Source organism: Halictus rubicundus, chromosome 11 (assembly GCF_050948215.1).
Source record: "Halictus rubicundus isolate RS-2024b chromosome 11, iyHalRubi1_principal, whole genome shotgun sequence".
NCBI lineage: Eukaryota > Metazoa > Arthropoda > Insecta > Hymenoptera > Halictidae > Halictus > Halictus rubicundus.
In genome coordinates, this window is record NC_135159.1 from 14,883,894 (window position 1) to 14,898,972 (window position 15,079).

At 43.7% G+C, this 15,079-nt stretch overlaps 5 protein-coding genes across 7 annotated transcripts in view; 2 read left to right on the forward strand and 3 right to left on the reverse strand.

The window, feature by feature from the left end:
• Positions 1-520: 520 nt before the first annotated feature.
• Ost48 (dolichyl-diphosphooligosaccharide--protein glycosyltransferase non-catalytic subunit Ost48) lies at positions 521-2,667 on the reverse strand. Its single transcript, XM_076795747.1, has 3 exons — positions 2,418-2,667; positions 1,521-2,147; positions 521-1,450 (listed from the first exon to the last, which is right to left on the reverse strand). The coding sequence occupies exons 1-3, from the start codon at positions 2,548-2,550 to the stop codon at positions 906-908; spliced, it is 1,305 nt and encodes a 434-aa protein (XP_076651862.1). The 5' UTR covers positions 2,551-2,667; the 3' UTR covers positions 521-905.
• A 537-nt stretch (positions 2,668-3,204) lies between these two features.
• On the forward strand, positions 3,205-5,028 carry Gem2 (Gemin 2). 2 transcript variants are annotated; one of them, XM_076796220.1, is made up of 5 exons: positions 3,205-3,607; positions 3,672-3,756; positions 3,962-4,120; positions 4,189-4,476; positions 4,864-5,028. In XM_076796220.1, the coding sequence occupies exons 1-5, from the start codon at positions 3,501-3,503 to the stop codon at positions 4,954-4,956; spliced, it is 732 nt and encodes a 243-aa protein (XP_076652335.1). In that variant the 5' UTR covers positions 3,205-3,500; the 3' UTR covers positions 4,957-5,028. The 2 variants fall into 2 exon arrangements, with proteins under 2 accessions (XP_076652335.1, XP_076652336.1); XM_076796221.1 differs by having other exon boundaries at positions 3,573-3,607; positions 3,925-4,120.
• On the reverse strand, positions 4,502-6,238 carry LOC143358782 (ubiquitin-like protein 4A). The gene is made up of 3 exons (XM_076796224.1): positions 5,860-6,238; positions 5,636-5,741; positions 4,502-5,490 (listed from the first exon to the last, which is right to left on the reverse strand). Exons 1-3 carry the CDS (start codon positions 5,905-5,907, stop codon positions 5,192-5,194), a joined length of 453 nt encoding a protein of 150 aa, XP_076652339.1. The 5' UTR covers positions 5,908-6,238; the 3' UTR covers positions 4,502-5,191.
• Positions 6,239-6,242: 4 nt separating this feature from the next.
• Positions 6,243-9,053, forward strand: LOC143358777 (ribonuclease H2 subunit A). 2 transcript variants are annotated; one of them, XM_076796213.1, is made up of 3 exons: positions 6,243-6,372; positions 6,989-7,199; positions 7,288-9,053. In XM_076796213.1, the coding sequence occupies exons 2-3, from the start codon at positions 7,050-7,052 to the stop codon at positions 8,131-8,133; spliced, it is 996 nt and encodes a 331-aa protein (XP_076652328.1). In that variant the 5' UTR covers positions 6,243-6,372; positions 6,989-7,049; the 3' UTR covers positions 8,134-9,053. The 2 variants fall into 2 exon arrangements, with proteins under 2 accessions (XP_076652328.1, XP_076652327.1); XM_076796212.1 differs by having other exon boundaries at positions 6,247-6,372; positions 6,976-7,199.
• A 486-nt stretch (positions 9,054-9,539) lies between these two features.
• The window catches only part of LOC143358779 (uncharacterized), a 37,015-nt gene continuing 31,475 nt past the window's right edge, over positions 9,540-15,079 (reverse strand). Inside the window, exons 2-6 of the mRNA XM_076796219.1 lie at positions 13,278-13,483; positions 11,806-11,941; positions 11,176-11,315; positions 10,546-10,813; positions 9,540-9,888 (exon numbers count right to left, since the gene is read on the reverse strand). Coding sequence (XP_076652334.1) covers positions 9,821-9,888; positions 10,546-10,813; positions 11,176-11,315; positions 11,806-11,941; positions 13,278-13,483 — 818 coding nt within the window. The 3' untranslated portion in view covers positions 9,540-9,820. The remainder of the gene's footprint in view (positions 9,889-10,545; positions 10,814-11,175; positions 11,316-11,805; positions 11,942-13,277; positions 13,484-15,079) is intronic.

Genomic DNA, 15,079 nt, shown 5'->3' on the forward strand with positions numbered 1-15,079 from the left:
AATTTAACCGCATACCATGTAGATGCACGCGAGTATTATTATTAGACTCTTGAGGTAATGCTCGGCGTTGACGAGATCAACCGTTAGGAATTTTGCGTGTTCTGGGACGCCCACGAGCGGACAAGATCATCGGTCGTACATTATACAGTTAAATAGCGTTAATTCCTTCGCCCGATTATGTTTGCCCGATCGTAGAGCCAGTTTGCAGTTATTTTTCCATTCGAGACACAGGCCCGTACAAAGTGCAATCACAATGCACTTTTACCGGCCAATGAGAAACCTCTTTGTGACAACATTGCACATTATACAGTCAGATTCATTATTCAGTGATTCAACCTCGAGCACAATACGTACGATTTTTAGTTGATCCGCAAAAAGGAACTACATACCATTGGACAATCAAATTTATGCTATTGTGCTTAGATACGTAAACGTTATCATAGGTTGTAAATTACTTATCGTCCGTTATCTGACCGTTAAGCGTTATTCGACGGTTAGGGATAAGACAAATACCTCTTAATTTCCGTTTCGTATATATATTTAATGTCGCCTAACTTTTTGTACAGAAAGAGTATTCGACTGTGCAAACAGTCCCACTGAACATTTCCCTCGTGTTGCATTTTCATAACCCTCGGGGTCACCACTGACCCCGGCTTCAATCCATCTGTGGAGACATTCTACACACAGCAAACCAAGTAATTTATTGACTGTATTAAAAATCGTTTAAAAAATCTGCTAACAGTGTGTAGTAAAATACAACATTGGGGACCAGTCTCGAAAATACATAATCGACACCGTTCAGGGGTTAAGTAAACATGGATGTTACGACCTTGCATATGTGCATACATTTCGAACACTCGCTTAATGTCTCGTTGAACACACCAGAGTCGTGTGCACGGAAATATTCATTCAGCTTTGGGTTTGCTGTCCTCTTTGTAGTGCAGGAACAGAAGGGAGAACAGAAACACGCCTCCCATCATCGAGAACGCGCTGACATAGTATGGGTACGCGCTCGGAATGAAGCGTTCGTATTGCGTGTGCTGCAAAGGACGAACGGAGACCTGCGTCGTGTGGTACAAATGGGTCAAACCGATCCGGGTATAGTCTACTTTGAATTGGTAGACCCCGTACACATCAGGGATTTTGAATCTAGCCTCGTAGCGGCCGTTTCCAACAGGTTTCATCGTCATACGGACGAACGGGTCGATCCTGACGAACTCCAACTGCAAATCGTTCGCTTCATAGGGGATCCATTTGTCCCCGGACAGTTTCTGGACGTCTATGGAGTACACCACGTCATCCATGATGGTGTAGGCTGCTGGGGGTGCATTCTCTCCAGCTCTATGGTGGTGCACCGAGGCAACACGAATCACACCATTCTCCTTGAATACCCACCTGGCGATCGCCGTTGCCACAGCCTCGTTGCCGGACTTCTCGTACTCCTGTCCACCTGCATAATTAATATATTAACCCTCGTGAAGTCTATTGATCATTTCTGACTACATTTTTTTTGTACTGACCTTGAGCTTTGTGAATGGAGCTAGTGAATGCTTCATCGCTGAAGAAGTATAGCGAGCCAGAGAAAACGACGCGCGCATTGTTTCTGGCTTGTAGAGCTGCGATCAACAATGTGTTTTTGCCAACTGCATGAGGGTAGTCCTTTACAGGGTTCAGAGGGTTGTAAGAGTATGCTGAGCTAGACGCAGTCAGCAGACGTAGGATCAAGGGATTGTCTGTGTCTGCGAGCAGACCTGTGCCCTTGTACAGCAGGGGCTGTATGTTCTTGTTGCCAACTATTACAGGGGCATCTATCAAGTTGGATGGCTCTGCGATTATCTTGGTGTGGTAGCCATTATCAGATTTATCGTAGTTCAAGTGGTCTATCACCGCAGAGCCCTCTTCGTCTATCTCCAAGCCACATTCGGATGCAAGCTCGTGTAAGACATCGCCGGACTGAGAGGATCCAGCAACCAGGACATTTCCACCACCGTCAATGAAGTCGGTGATGGTCTCCACGCTTAGGGCTCCTCCGAACTCCTCTACAGTTGGAGCAAATATGATTAAATGTTCGTATAAGTATTCTCTGTACTTGGTGAGCAGTAGATTAGCATCGTCTGCTAATTTGAAGGTCAGCGTGTATCCACTATCTAAAAATAAAATTTACCGTTAATCTTTCTCCCCGAAATATGTGATATTCTCTAATAGAATTATGTGTATAATGCATTCGAGAAATATTCGTAGCAGGTTAAACAAACGAAAATATAAAGGTGCGTTACGGAAAGGTAACGCAAAGAACGAAGGGAAGTGTTTCTGCTAAAACTACTAATTTCTCTCATGATTATTAAAAGAGAAAACGGTGCCGACAGAAACTGTCAGTGGGCGAACCTTCTATCAATAATGCCGGAATGTTTACGTACCCTGTAATGACTTGAAAAACATCGAGTGCGTTTCCCTAATGGCCAAATTATCGAGCAGAACAAGAGTTGGTCCGCCAGCATTGGCGAGACCAACAATCGCGAAGAAGCAGAGGAACTTATCCTGAAGTTTCATCGTGCATATGTATCGGTCGCTTGCCACGAGACACACCGGCTCATTCAGGTTTCGAGTTCGAGTTGTGGCACCATATCAAACACGTAACCAAACGGAAGAGCCTCTGTTTGGAACGGAAGTGACATCATATACAGTAAGATATTCTGGAGGAAAGTTATCTACAAAATTCTTACTAGGAACCATGGACAAATTTTCTCTCTACAGGGCTCTATTATGCCTCCCCCTAAGTGCATTCTTTCAGCTTTAATTTGAGCTATTGAACAGTAAAAAATCAATGGGAAAGCATTGAAATATTGTTTTTTATTAGAGCTTGTTGATTTTGTACGCGATAGTAGCGGCGCTTGCGGCAAAGTTAGGAAGCTTTTTTCGACCTCCGTACGGCGCCAATTGGCGTAGTGGCAAAACGCTCAAACTGTTGGGCAACGTGACCGACGGATTAGATTATACTAACAGCGCCATCGAACAGAGCATACTGGAACTAATCGCCAACGACCTTCAAGTTTTTGCCACTAGTGGCGCCACTATCATTTTCCTTACCTTCCGAGCACTGTCAGGCAGTTCCAGTATGCTCTGTTAGATGGCGCTGTTAGTATAATCTAATCCGTCGGTCACGTTGCCGAACAGTTTGAGCGTTTTGCCACTACGCCAATTGGCGCTGTACGGACCTTTGAATGGAACAAATGATTCTTGCCAGAATTTACATTGCATCTTATGAGAAAAGCGGCACGAATCATCTGTGCCATACTTAACAAATGTTTTATAGCAAATACTTCCCGAACAATAAATAACTAACCTACATAGACCCACATAATTGTCCCCAAATCATCGATAAGTGACCAAAATTTCTATATTTTGTTATATCCCAGATTCTACCCTAAATTCCCTTATCCTCGAGTATACTCTTGCAAGCTCGTTGTCGTAAGGTTAACAGGGCGTAATAAAAAAGCACAATGACAGGTTGTTTACGAGAGCCAGTCTTCGTTGTTGGTGAGATCGACGATGAGATAAATCTCTCGTTGCCACCGTCTTCGGGTGAAGAGTATATCAAAAGAGTGGTGTAAGTAATTGCGACCAATTTATCATGGGGTTCGTTCATCAGGTATTACTGATTTACATTGTAGAATCGAGGCAAAACAATGCGCGGATGTTGTGGTAGCAAAGATCGACCGAAGTCATTTCGTACAACCGACTATCAATGTTGAACCTGTAAGTGTGCAAACACTATTTCGCAATTGCGTATTCGCAATATTTGCAAATTAGTGGAGTATGTACTTACACTGTATCCCTAGAATGTCTGGTATCACTTTACTCCAACATGTTCAGCTCTGAAACAAGTCGCACAAGTGAAAAGTAAAGTCGTACCAAACATTATAGGAGCAGTTTGTGCGATAATAATGCAAACGCAACAAAGTTATCAGGATGTGTGGAAGCACCGTCATGGCTAGGACCAACGCTAGACTGGCAGCGGTGCCAATTCTCAGATTTCTCCAATGTGAGACTGTACATTAGTCAGCTAAAAAATGAAATTCAGACGTCCAAACGCAAATGGAAACCACCACCCATTAATTTGGTAAAAATATATTTTCTGAATAGGTCTGCAATCAAATTTCCTTTGGAGCTAACTTGTTCATTTTGCAGCCAGATATAGATGATGAGAAGGGTTGGATTGGGTTCTGTTTGGGCAACTGTGAGGAGCACAAACAGACCGATCCTACCCTGAACATTATGTTTTCCTTGAATCAACCAATGGTGGAGCGAATATTGGAGTACTTGGTAGAAGATTTGCAACTGATGGAAAAGATAATACACAAGTTAGGCCAATGGCTGTACGCGCTACTAGCCGTCCTGGAAATGCCTTTAACCCCCGAAATGTGTTCATGCTTACGCAACTTGGCCAGAACATGTTCAATCATGCGCGCGAACTCGGTAAAACATCGTCGAAAAATCAGCGTTTCTATTTTTTAACAAATCAATTTTATTGCATAGTAGTATACAAAATTTGTCGTTCACAAATTCGTTCGAATAATTGCGGGAAATAATTTAACCGAGAGTGAATTTGAACCTACGATCGATGTTGAAAGAAGGTACAAAACGATCGAACGAATCCTCGATCTACATTCGTTAACGTGATGTACTCCTATACATGCGAATTTTATGCATTCATGATAAAAATTAGTAGGTACAATTTAAGGCAGTAGGTAAATTAAAAAGAAAGATAGAAACTTCTGTTCGGCGCCTGCTCATTTTAATCGATACAAATAATTTTTATCTTGCATAAAGATCCGCAGTCTAGTTATCGTTTTTTTTTTCTAGAAAAACCTGGAAGTACACGAAATAAGGTCGCTGAATTTGTTTATTTGCTTGGTCGCAAGGTATTTTCGTCAGTTGGACATGGCTGACCCATAGGAATGCGCTTCCTGAGGTGCAGTTACGATTATACTTCTCTGTTTTAATAAAAGCAATTTTTTCTTACGTTCAGCACGTGTTCATTCTTGCATACCATCATATCTCCCTCGTGTTTTTTTTTTTCAAGAGCGTTAGACCTCGAGTTCGTCTCAGGGTACAATCAGGCAACGGTTTAATTAAATAAAGTGTAGTACAATAATCAAATAATAAGCGAAGTTGGAAAGTCCAAGTATCCTTAACCTATATACTCTTGGTCCTGGAGGAGTGCGGTTGCTAATCGTTCTAGGTCGTCGTAGCTGAGGTTGTTCACTTTGTTCTGCAGGTCTTTGATCAATTCGTTTACTATGGATTCTGTGTCCGATTCTGTGTAGTAGCGCCTCAGAACTCTGGAGATCTCCTCTTTTAGAATATGGGTGCCTGTTTTGCGGATCGGTGCTTTCCCCTTGCTGGAGCCTTCCTCGGCCTTTTTAATAACCAACAGGTTCAATTTGCTACCATCTTTGATGCCCGGATAAAAGCTCAGGGGATTCTCATCTGAAAAATAATTTTCTATGTATGGTACTGTCTTAGTATTCATTTAGAGCTCTTAAAGTAAAGTACTCCAAATACTCGGGTAACTAAGAGTTCCAATTAGGTTAGAGGTACTAAACCTTTAAGCTACAACTATCAAAATTCTTACCAGCCAGTGTTTTGCCAGTGTGTAAAAGCTTCTGCTGTGGTACTTCAATGCCCAGGAGATCGCTGACCTTATGCTTCAGCTGCAACACCGTATCTGTGGGCATAATCTGTGAACCCAAACGACCATAAAACCTGTTAAAAAATATCACACAATACCAACGTATCGTAAAGCAATTATTCAGGAACGACGATGAAGCGAAGCATGCCAAAATAACTGTTACTCACGTCAACAACGCATTCGTTTCCCTGGAGCTTCTTCACGGTAACTTTCATGATGCAATCTGCTCGTGGAAACACGCGTAGATCAACACAGAAACGTGGATAATCAAATTCTTGGCGAGAACAGACACTTAAACGACGTGGACAACAGTCCGAGCATTTTACTTCGAGGTTATGTTTAAATCCTCAACAAGACCTGAGCTGCACGGCGTCATCAACTAATTCTGTCGAGAACACGCTAGCACATGCTCAGAGATATCTAATCGGAGAAAAGTTTTTGAACTGTGCCAGTTTATGTCTACAGATGCTAGTTTATCGATACGCAAAGCGCCATTGAAGTGTCCCACGGTTTCCCCCTTTTTAGCTGATCGATCGTTCAATCACGTGTGGGTTGAACAATCTTCTATTGTTGTTTCAAATATGTAGTTTCGAATAACGATCGGGATAATTCTCTATCTGGCTTTGATTACTCGAAATCAATAAAAATACGATCTAATTTTCATGTTGTAATCCTTAATGGTCAGTCCCCAACGCGGTATGATGTCGTATATCTGCTTGGAATCCTGGACAAAAAGATTTTTGCTAGTTGTGAGGTTAATTACCAGGTGACAGAGCAATTTTCCTTATGAAAGATTGAATTTTTAGCTATTTGTTTTACTCAAATTTAACCTCAAGATCTGCGTTTCTTGAAAGGAGTTCAGTATTTCTACTTATAATACTTTTACTTTTCCCTGGGAAATGACATGTTTTAAGTTCAAGAAAAATGTTCTTTGTTATTTTATCTACAAAACAGATTCATTTTTGGGATCAGATAATTACAATTAACGTCGTAACAGATCATTAGAGTCGTGGTGTATTGGCGTTGGTGCAACCCGCGATTTTCAGGTGCCCATAATGGCGTGCACAGAAACAACTATAACTTCCAAAGCCGAATCAATAAATTTAATCAACAATTCCCCCTCCAAAAATATGCTTTATTATCTCTTAAACAAACTACACTACATAAACCATTAAAATTAAAAGTATAAAATATCTTTGTTCACGATTTTGAACAAATATCGATACTTTTCGATACAGTAAATAAATATTACTATCGATATTCTCTTCATTTTTGGCGGTTAGTCCAAACCGTTAGACATCCATTTTTAGGTTAGGTGTCGTATATTTCGTGCCTCTGTCAGAAAGCTGTAAATATCATGGAAAACGCAAAGGAGAACGAGAATACGATGAATTCAGAGGAGAACGGTTCCGATTCCATGGATAATAGTCTGATTACCAACCGAAACAGTTTAACTCCGTACTTCGAGGATTGGGACCACAGCATCAACAAAGTTCATTTGTCGGAGGTAAACATCGAAAGGAGCGTTTTCAAATCAATGAAAAAAAGGCGTGTTACAAGTTTTCTTTAATTTTTTAACTACATTTTATTGTTAGGTCCCACAAATTTGCAAGGACGAGCCATGTCAATTGGGTATCGACGAGGCTGGTCGAGGCCCAGTCCTCGGGCCCATGGTTTACGGAATAGCCTATGCCCCATTGTGCGAGAAGCAGCTTCTGGTAGATCTGGGATGCGCAGATTCGAAAAGCCTGACTGAGGAAAAGAGAGACGCTATTTTTGACGAGATTTGCAAGAATGGGAACACCATGGGCTGGGCAGTAGACGTGATATCACCCAATACCATATGTAACAGCATGTACCGTAGGAGCAAGACCTCCCTGAACGAGGTGTCCATGGTTTCCGCGATCGAGCTGGCTAAGAGAGTGATAGAGGCTGGCGCAAGGATCACAGAGATATACGTGGATACTGTAGGTAAGCCTGAAAAGTATCAGGCCAGGCTGGAACAGATTTTCCCAGGTCTAAAGATAGTAGTTGCAAAGAAGGCTGACTCCACGTATCCCATTGTCAGTGCGGCCAGTATCTGTGCCAAGGTGTCCCGCGACCATGCCATAAGAGCTTGGAAGTTTCTGGAGGGAGACATTAACTCAGAGTATGGGAGCGGGTACCCTAACGACCCGGAGACCAAGAAGTGGCTCTCGGGACATGTGGATCCTGTGTTTGGGTTTCCTCGCTTGGTCAGGTTCAGTTGGTCCACTGCGGAGAAGATCCTGGAAACTCAGGCACTAGCAGTTGAGTGGGAAAAAGTGGAGGAGGAAACATCACCAGGAGAGCAAAAGATCTCTAGCTTCTTTAGCAAATCCCCTGCAAAGTCCTGCCAGTCGCAGAGGAAGAGACATGCTTTCTTCGCCGAGAGGTGTCTGTTTAGTACGTCCAGCTTCTGATGGTTGCTGCATAAATTGGTTTATAAATGAGGGGGAACACGGTGTCGCTTGTTCGTCGACGTAAATCCGTCGGGTTTATTATCAGAACGTTAAGTTAAAGATAAAAGTCGATTCGATTTATGTACATATGTACAGACTGCACGTTCTTACGCTTAAACCGTACACAAAGTGTGTGTGGTGTGTGTGTGTGTGTATGTGTGGCAGTACCAGGCAGTACAACGTCAACTCTACACACCCTATGTGTGGCTGGCGGTTAAGTAACAATTAGGAATGTTATAGCGCGGATGTTCTTTGGTAAAACACACGCCTACACGATCGCTCATACATACACGCATACATCCTTACATACATACGGCTCACGATAACTCTATGATATAACGTATCATTGCTGCCGATTAATAGCGACTAGATTGATAAAAGCTACGACGCGAGAGACCGTTTTTTATTCTCATCGGGCTGAGTATGCTCTCTCTCGTTCTCTGACGACCGGACGATAGAAACACTCGTGTACAATCATGTTAGAAATATCTTGGGCACGCAAGCCCTCGCAGTCACACTGGCGTTATGGCGATTGCACTGTTCAACGCTGCCGGGATGGCTAACTTTCAATTTTTCTTTTTGTCGAAATTGCTCTCTGGACTCTGGTAAATGTGTTTAAGACTGCGGATTTTAATTGCAAAATTGTCCCCGTCCTCGTCACGCATTCTGTAAAGAAATTGCTCGAAGGAAGGTTTACAAATGTTAAATTAACTGAAAGTTAGTAATCCGAGAGGATAGTTTGTTGGGCAGCATTAATTACCCATGGCGGATTCCGGATCCATTTTGATCCATAATTTACGTCCAAAATTTTACACAAATTTTTTAATTTTACGATGATATATCAACAAAAATGTTGGCGGAAGGGGGTTCGTTATTTTAATTTTTATAAAATAACTGGATTTGTATGAAGAATGTATTGAAAATAAAGATCTATTCAGTAATAAATAATGCGATATTTTATGATAAAAGAAGGTCTAAATGGACCAGGAATTCGTCACCTGAGGCAGGGTCGTTCTCTCCCACCTTCTCTCTTTCTGTCGACAACGCAAACGACCAAGAAGAGAGTGGGAGAAACGCAAGGGTGAAAGTTGCACGCTCTCCAATGCCCGGGGACACACAGACGATGATAGATTCTTATAAATTTCGTTTATGATTAAACTCTGTCCACTGAATCGTGTCAACGACTGAATAAAAACTCTTGAACAACCATGCTCGATCATCTTTTTGCCTCGAGTCGTACCAGAAATCTGTTCACCAAACGATTCTCGAAAGAAAATTGTACTCGAATTTTTTAAAACTAAATTTATCTTCAACTTTAAAAAATTCATCGCCGTCAAAAAACCTCTCTGTACTTTCAGTAAAAATTTCATTTAACTCGGTGCACACAGACTCATGGTCGACCGTTGTACGCAACCCCTTCTAACACCCTAATGCGTGTATACTTAAGTATATATATATATATTTATATACTCCGGTTTACCGTCCCGCTAACTCCACTAACTGCTTCTTTATAAAAAATAGAAACAACACGGTTAATTTAGTACACAGTGATCTTCGCACGCAGCTCTCTTCGGAGGCCTGGCCAAGGGGGGTGAGGGGTGGAGGATCAGGGATGAGCACGAGTGACAACACACAGGGCCTCCTCTTCTTATCGCAGAACCAGCAGGCTGACGAACATCGTCAGGATGCAGGGTGCTAGTGTGCCGCTTCCACTTCCTGAAACGAGAAAACAAATACGAAGAACAAAATTAGCAAAAGTCTCACAGCAAAATAAAATCAATATAAACGAGACTCAAGGACAGATATGAATTTGGGTATACTGATTGAGGGAAGGGTCTGAGGAAAAAATTGCTGTAGCCCGATCGATGAGGAGAGAGATCCTCGAAGAGGGGGTATCATCTTCAGGGTGCACATGACGTCGTCGGCGACGTAATTCATAGGTTTTTTCGGGGACATTTCGCTGATACGAGTCGTTTGAAGGCTTCCTCGCGATTCATTGATCAGATGACCGAGGGGTTGGCTGAATAGAGCTGCCATTGAGCATATCTGTACAGGGTGGCGCAAAAGTAGTGTCTACCCTTTTTCTTAGCCGAGACAGTCAAAATAAAAGTACACACAGAGGGAGGAATTAATCATAATAGTAAATAAAAAATACAGCAGGAAAAAGAAAATCATGGGAGCAAACAAATGTTGAACAGACAAACGTGTAATAGAGGTTAGGGTATGGCAAGGAGGGAAGTCTACTCGAGGCGCTAGCTAGAAGCGCAGTGGGTAAGGCAGGGAGTGACACGGCATCGGTATAAAGTGCAGAAAAAGCGGGAAAGTGTCTTGGAATTAAAGAAAAGGCTTCTTGCGGTAAAGAATTGCCCGTACCTCCCAAGATATGTTCGGCGTGCGTGTGCCCTTGCGCTCTTGTCTCCCTGCTCTCCATTACCGGCATCTTGAGGGGCCTTTCACCCTCTATGCTGAGCTCGTTCGATTTCCAATACACGGTCGCTATCGTCGCCAGACATTTGATCTTCAAGTCTCCCTTTTTGAAGTGCTTCGTACGCAGACGGAACTCCAGGCCGAGCACCGCTGTCTCCAGACCCTCGCGATCCACCTCCGTGATGTGGGGCCCCCTCAAGTACTGCGGGTCGACCTGACGCAACCAAAAAACGGCCTGGTCCATCTTTCAGCTCGTCTGGCTGTCTGGGAATTTTTCTTACGCGGGGAAAGCTCGTCAAACACCAGGCAATAGACTCCCTAATTAAAACTTCTACGAGCTGAGATTGCAGTCTGATCGCAGGACTAATTGTCCTGATAAGTATGGTAGGACATGTTAACGAAAATACTACCAAGTGTTTAGGGGCTCAGAAAGTGAGGATGCAATAAGGCGAGGAGCGCACCGATGGGATTGTTTACGTTTTAGTGGCGATGATGGGAGTGGGGGTTGGATCCTGGAAATTCCCGCCGTTCCCACAGGAATAATGGTCACGGGGGGATTCCACGTAAGTCACTTACAGGTTCCCCGTTGATGAACCAGCTGAGCATAGCGGCCGGCTTCGACTTCGCCGAAGTGCAATTGAACCGCACCACGTCACCGACCTGATAACGATGCCTGCCCGGTCTTCCGGTGATAACGGGCCCGTCTTCCGGTAGGGCTGAAAGTTTCCAGAGGCTCGTTAGCACCTTTCAAATGCCCCGGAGCCTGTACTAACCCCCGGCCCCTCCGGCCTCCATTCAGAACGACTCTATACTTCGTCATACTTCCCTAACACAAGATTTGTTATCTGATTTTTGCGTTATTTCGTTCGTGGAACCCTTTGCCTATCAATATTTGCCGTTAGCATTATTTCTACCATATTTACTTGCGGGGGGCTATCGTACTTCTTATCTGCGGGATTATAGTTGCTAAAACATTGTTCCTTTTACTTATTGTTGAAGCAAACGGGCTAAAAACGAATCTGGTCTCGGGGAATACCCCTTCTGCACGAGGTCACTCTATACAGTCAATTTGGCGCGAAATTCAAACGGTATAAACGCCAGGGCGAAGGTTTCCAAAGAGATTGTTAATGATTTCGGTCGGAAAAATTGAAATAACGATTTCCTGTGGAAGAAGATCGATGGATCGATACTGATCTATGTTCTTACCGACAACGAGCATGTCGGAGTGATCGGAGACCGTTTGGAAAGATGGCGCCTCGGCGGACACCTCGCATCTGTATCTGCCGGTGCTCATTAGGTTCACGGAATGGAGAACGACCGAGCTGTCGGTGGAATTGTGAATCTGAAAGAAAAGAAGAAGAAGAAGAACAGGCGTGTCCTGGCCAATTAACCGAGCAATTAACCCGGGGCCGGTGTTCCCCGAATCGTTCGAGCCCGAGGATTCGTGGAACATCGCCGATTGGTGGGAGGGATCGGGAGGCTTGCGGCGCAGTTAGGGTGGAAAACGTGACCGTTAAATGGAAGTTGTACATCTCTTTGACGAGAGACCAGCCGGCGGACCCCGTTCAACAAACCCGCGCCGCTCCGGCATAAATCTTTTATTATTTTGATCGATATTTAATAAAACGCAAAGAGCCCCATCTATTTTTAGCGGACCTTCGACGGAATCGATAAAGTTCAAGGCGCGGGGTGTACAGAAAAAACAAGGGATTGTCGTTCGTTAGTTTAACAATATAAAATAAGAAACCACTCCATCGTCCCTTTAGACTACTAAACCCTGCGTTTTTAAATAAAAATCGAAAAGAAATGCAAAAATAGTGAACTTTACCGAAGTTCCAACTTTGACACACTCTACGGAACTAAAAAAATTTTTTTCGCAACTCGTACCACAACGGACTCGTAGAGCGAAGTCTTCGCTTTCCAACGAGACCAAAAAAACTGCTGTACGATTTTTTTTTGCCGTTTTATCGCATTCCCAGTGAAAAGTGCGCCACTCGCATTGCGGCAAGGGTCATTAAATTTGAAGTGAAAAATCGTAAATCTTTGAACCGTTGTAGCCTCGCGAAAAAAAAATCGTGCGACAACGAACCTGCGCTTATTTTCAAGAGTAAAGCCTGTACTATCGTCGCTATAAGTTATTTTTTTCTCAGACGTTTTTTCAATGCAACTGCAAACAGAAAATTAGAGACGCACGTTTCCCGAAAGTTTTCCAATGTCAAGCGTCCCTGCAGAGTTCGACAATTTTTTTCCGCAACTCTAACCACTTGGAATTCGAAGAGTAAAGTTTACGCTTTCCGACGAGCGCAAAAAAATCGAGCTACGATCTTTCCTTCTCGTTTTATCGCATTTCTCATGAAAAGAACGCCGGCGGCAGTCCTTGTTCGAAGAATTCCCAAGAAAAAAAAAAATAACCTACGCAAAGGCGACCCTTCCAAGATAAAAAAAAAATAACTTACAGTCCTCGTCTTTCGGAATGAGCCAAGTTAGAAGTGGTTTCGCGATTTTTTTCTCTCCCCGAAGTTGTTGAATATTTTTCAATTCGAGACTCGGCGACGATCCTTTAATTTTGATCGTCGGAGCGTATAAAAGGAGAGACGCTTTAAATAGAAAGTGGAGGCAGGGACAGCAGTGCATTGGCCACGGGGGCAAGAGAAAAATCAATAGGAAGTAATTCTTACGTTCGCCGTGACACCAGGCAGCTGAAAGACGAGCACCGGCGGCCTGTCCTGCGGCACGAATCGGTAGAACTCGTTCCCGTCTTTGTACCACTTCACGGAGTACAGGGTCTCGCCGTCCAGGTTGAAGTTGCACTCCAGCCGAATTGTCTGGCCCCGGACCACGTGCTGAGGGACCACCAGGTCCAGCATCCTCAGCGCGTCCATGTCTTCAGAACCGGAAACCAACGAAAACCCCAGATCAGTCACTCGACATTGTTGAGGGTATGATAGGAGCAAAAGCAGCTCAATGAAAAAGGAGTTTCAAGGGCCCGGGATAGTCACGTGACTTTTTCAGAGTTAGCAGGTTGGCAACTGCTGTACAATTTCCATTCACTTGGTCTTGATCCGACGGGTCCTAAGTCTGCGACTAAACTTGTCACATTTTTTGCTCTGTATTATCGATATTACGAATTCTGACGCCCAGAAACGTGCTTCAAGTTTTTCGCTTTGTTTCGCAGAGAATCAAGACAAATTATAGCTCAATTCGTAGCCGGAGATATTTTCTAGCGCTATTCTCGACTTCATCCAGAAAACTCGTCCAATGGCATAAAAATGCTTGGATTCCACGGCTTGCACGTCGTCAATTTTTGGCCTGATTCTAACGCTTATATTACCAAATATCCGCATAATCTCGTCAGCTCGTGACCAGCGCGCGCTAGATTGACCCTTCGTCTTTCGAACGAGCCCTTTCCCAGCGAAAAATATTCTCATATACGGACGAAAAGTTGAGGCACGTGAAACCATTTTTCGCCTATTTCTGTCGGTAACCCGGTCACTCTACCTTATCAACTCTGTTTTAGTGTCTCGTTTCTCGGAGCAAAAAAATTATTGAAATGGCTGGGAAGTGTCGCACGAGCGGGGAACCTCTTCAAGAGCGAGTTTCCCATCAGCGAGGGAAGATTTCGGGGAGGAGAATCGACTCCCAGGTGGGCACGTAGCCTCGGCAGCCGAGCTATTACCAGGACTTTTCTGTTACTCTTTTCCCGGGGACTATCGACGTCGAGCCGGGGGACGATCGACGAGACTTTCGTCTTATCGTGAGAAAGGGGGATGATGGATGGATCTGTCTCGCCGGAAGAGTTATCGAAGAATACTTTTCCGGCGAGCGGAGTCGCCGGAAATGCAGTTCCGCGAACGTTAAGACAGCTCTTCGGCGGGGAACTTCGACGACGGTGTAGAAACTCCCTTTTTCAGGCTTCGGGAGCGACGAACAATCGAACCGTGACAGCGGTAATCGCATCCCGCGCCGATGAATCGCTCGGATACGAAGCCGTTCTCACGCGTGTTTGCGCGACAACGAGACAATTCCATTGAACTCGCGCCCGCCTTCTAATCTTCCGCGAGCGATTCCACCAGTCGGGCACAGCCATTCGAACGCTATGGTCCGGTAATACGATCAAAAATGTCCTTGGGCTGTATCTCGACTGGTAGGGTAGTTGTGGGGTAAAATCGAAAAAATTAGTTTCCGCACTATTTTGGAAATACTGGTGGTAGAAATATTCTGAAAAAAAAATCGAACAGATGCGAAATACCCAGATACATACGCTGGAATTATTTCGGATTTTTAAGATGAAAATTCTGGTTACAAGAAATCGACATCCTCAAATCCTCACATTCAAGGTTAAGAACGATATCGTTTATATTTTTACAATCAAAAACCGATTATTAATAATAGAGATTAAAGGTAAAAGGTTCGTGACGATTTCGGAAAATTATGATTTTTTTTGTCGAGGGGATTTTTGTTCGACGGTTGGAAACTTTTC

Coding starts and splice junctions, on each gene's coding strand:
- Ost48 (XM_076795747.1), bottom strand. CDS start 2,550: ATGAAACTTCAGGATAAGTTCCTCTGCTTCTTCGCGATTGTTGGTCTC. Junction 2,148..2,417: donor GTTTTTCAAGTCATTACAGG/GTACGTAAACAT, acceptor TTTTATTTTTAG/ATAGTGGATACACGCTGACC. Junction 1,451..1,520: donor CTCCATTCACAAAGCTCAAG/GTCAGTACAAAA, acceptor TTAATTATGCAG/GTGGACAGGAGTACGAGAAG.
- LOC143358777 (XM_076796213.1), top strand. CDS start 7,050: ATGGAAAACGCAAAGGAGAACGAGAATACGATGAATTCAGAGGAGAAC. Junction 7,200..7,287: donor ACAAAGTTCATTTGTCGGAG/GTAAACATCGAA, acceptor TTTTATTGTTAG/GTCCCACAAATTTGCAAGGA.
- Gem2 (XM_076796220.1), top strand. CDS start 3,501: ATGACAGGTTGTTTACGAGAGCCAGTCTTCGTTGTTGGTGAGATCGAC. Junction 4,121..4,188: donor AACCACCACCCATTAATTTG/GTAAAAATATAT, acceptor TTCATTTTGCAG/CCAGATATAGATGATGAGAA. Junction 4,477..4,863: donor CAATCATGCGCGCGAACTCG/GTAAAACATCGT, acceptor TTTTTTTTCTAG/AAAAACCTGGAAGTACACGA.
- LOC143358782 (XM_076796224.1), bottom strand. CDS start 5,907: ATGAAAGTTACCGTGAAGAAGCTCCAGGGAAACGAATGCGTTGTTGAC. Junction 5,742..5,859: donor GAAACGAATGCGTTGTTGAC/GTGAGTAACAGT, acceptor TTGGGTTCACAG/ATTATGCCCACAGATACGGT. Junction 5,491..5,635: donor CACTGGCAAAACACTGGCTG/GTAAGAATTTTG, acceptor ATTATTTTTCAG/ATGAGAATCCCCTGAGCTTT.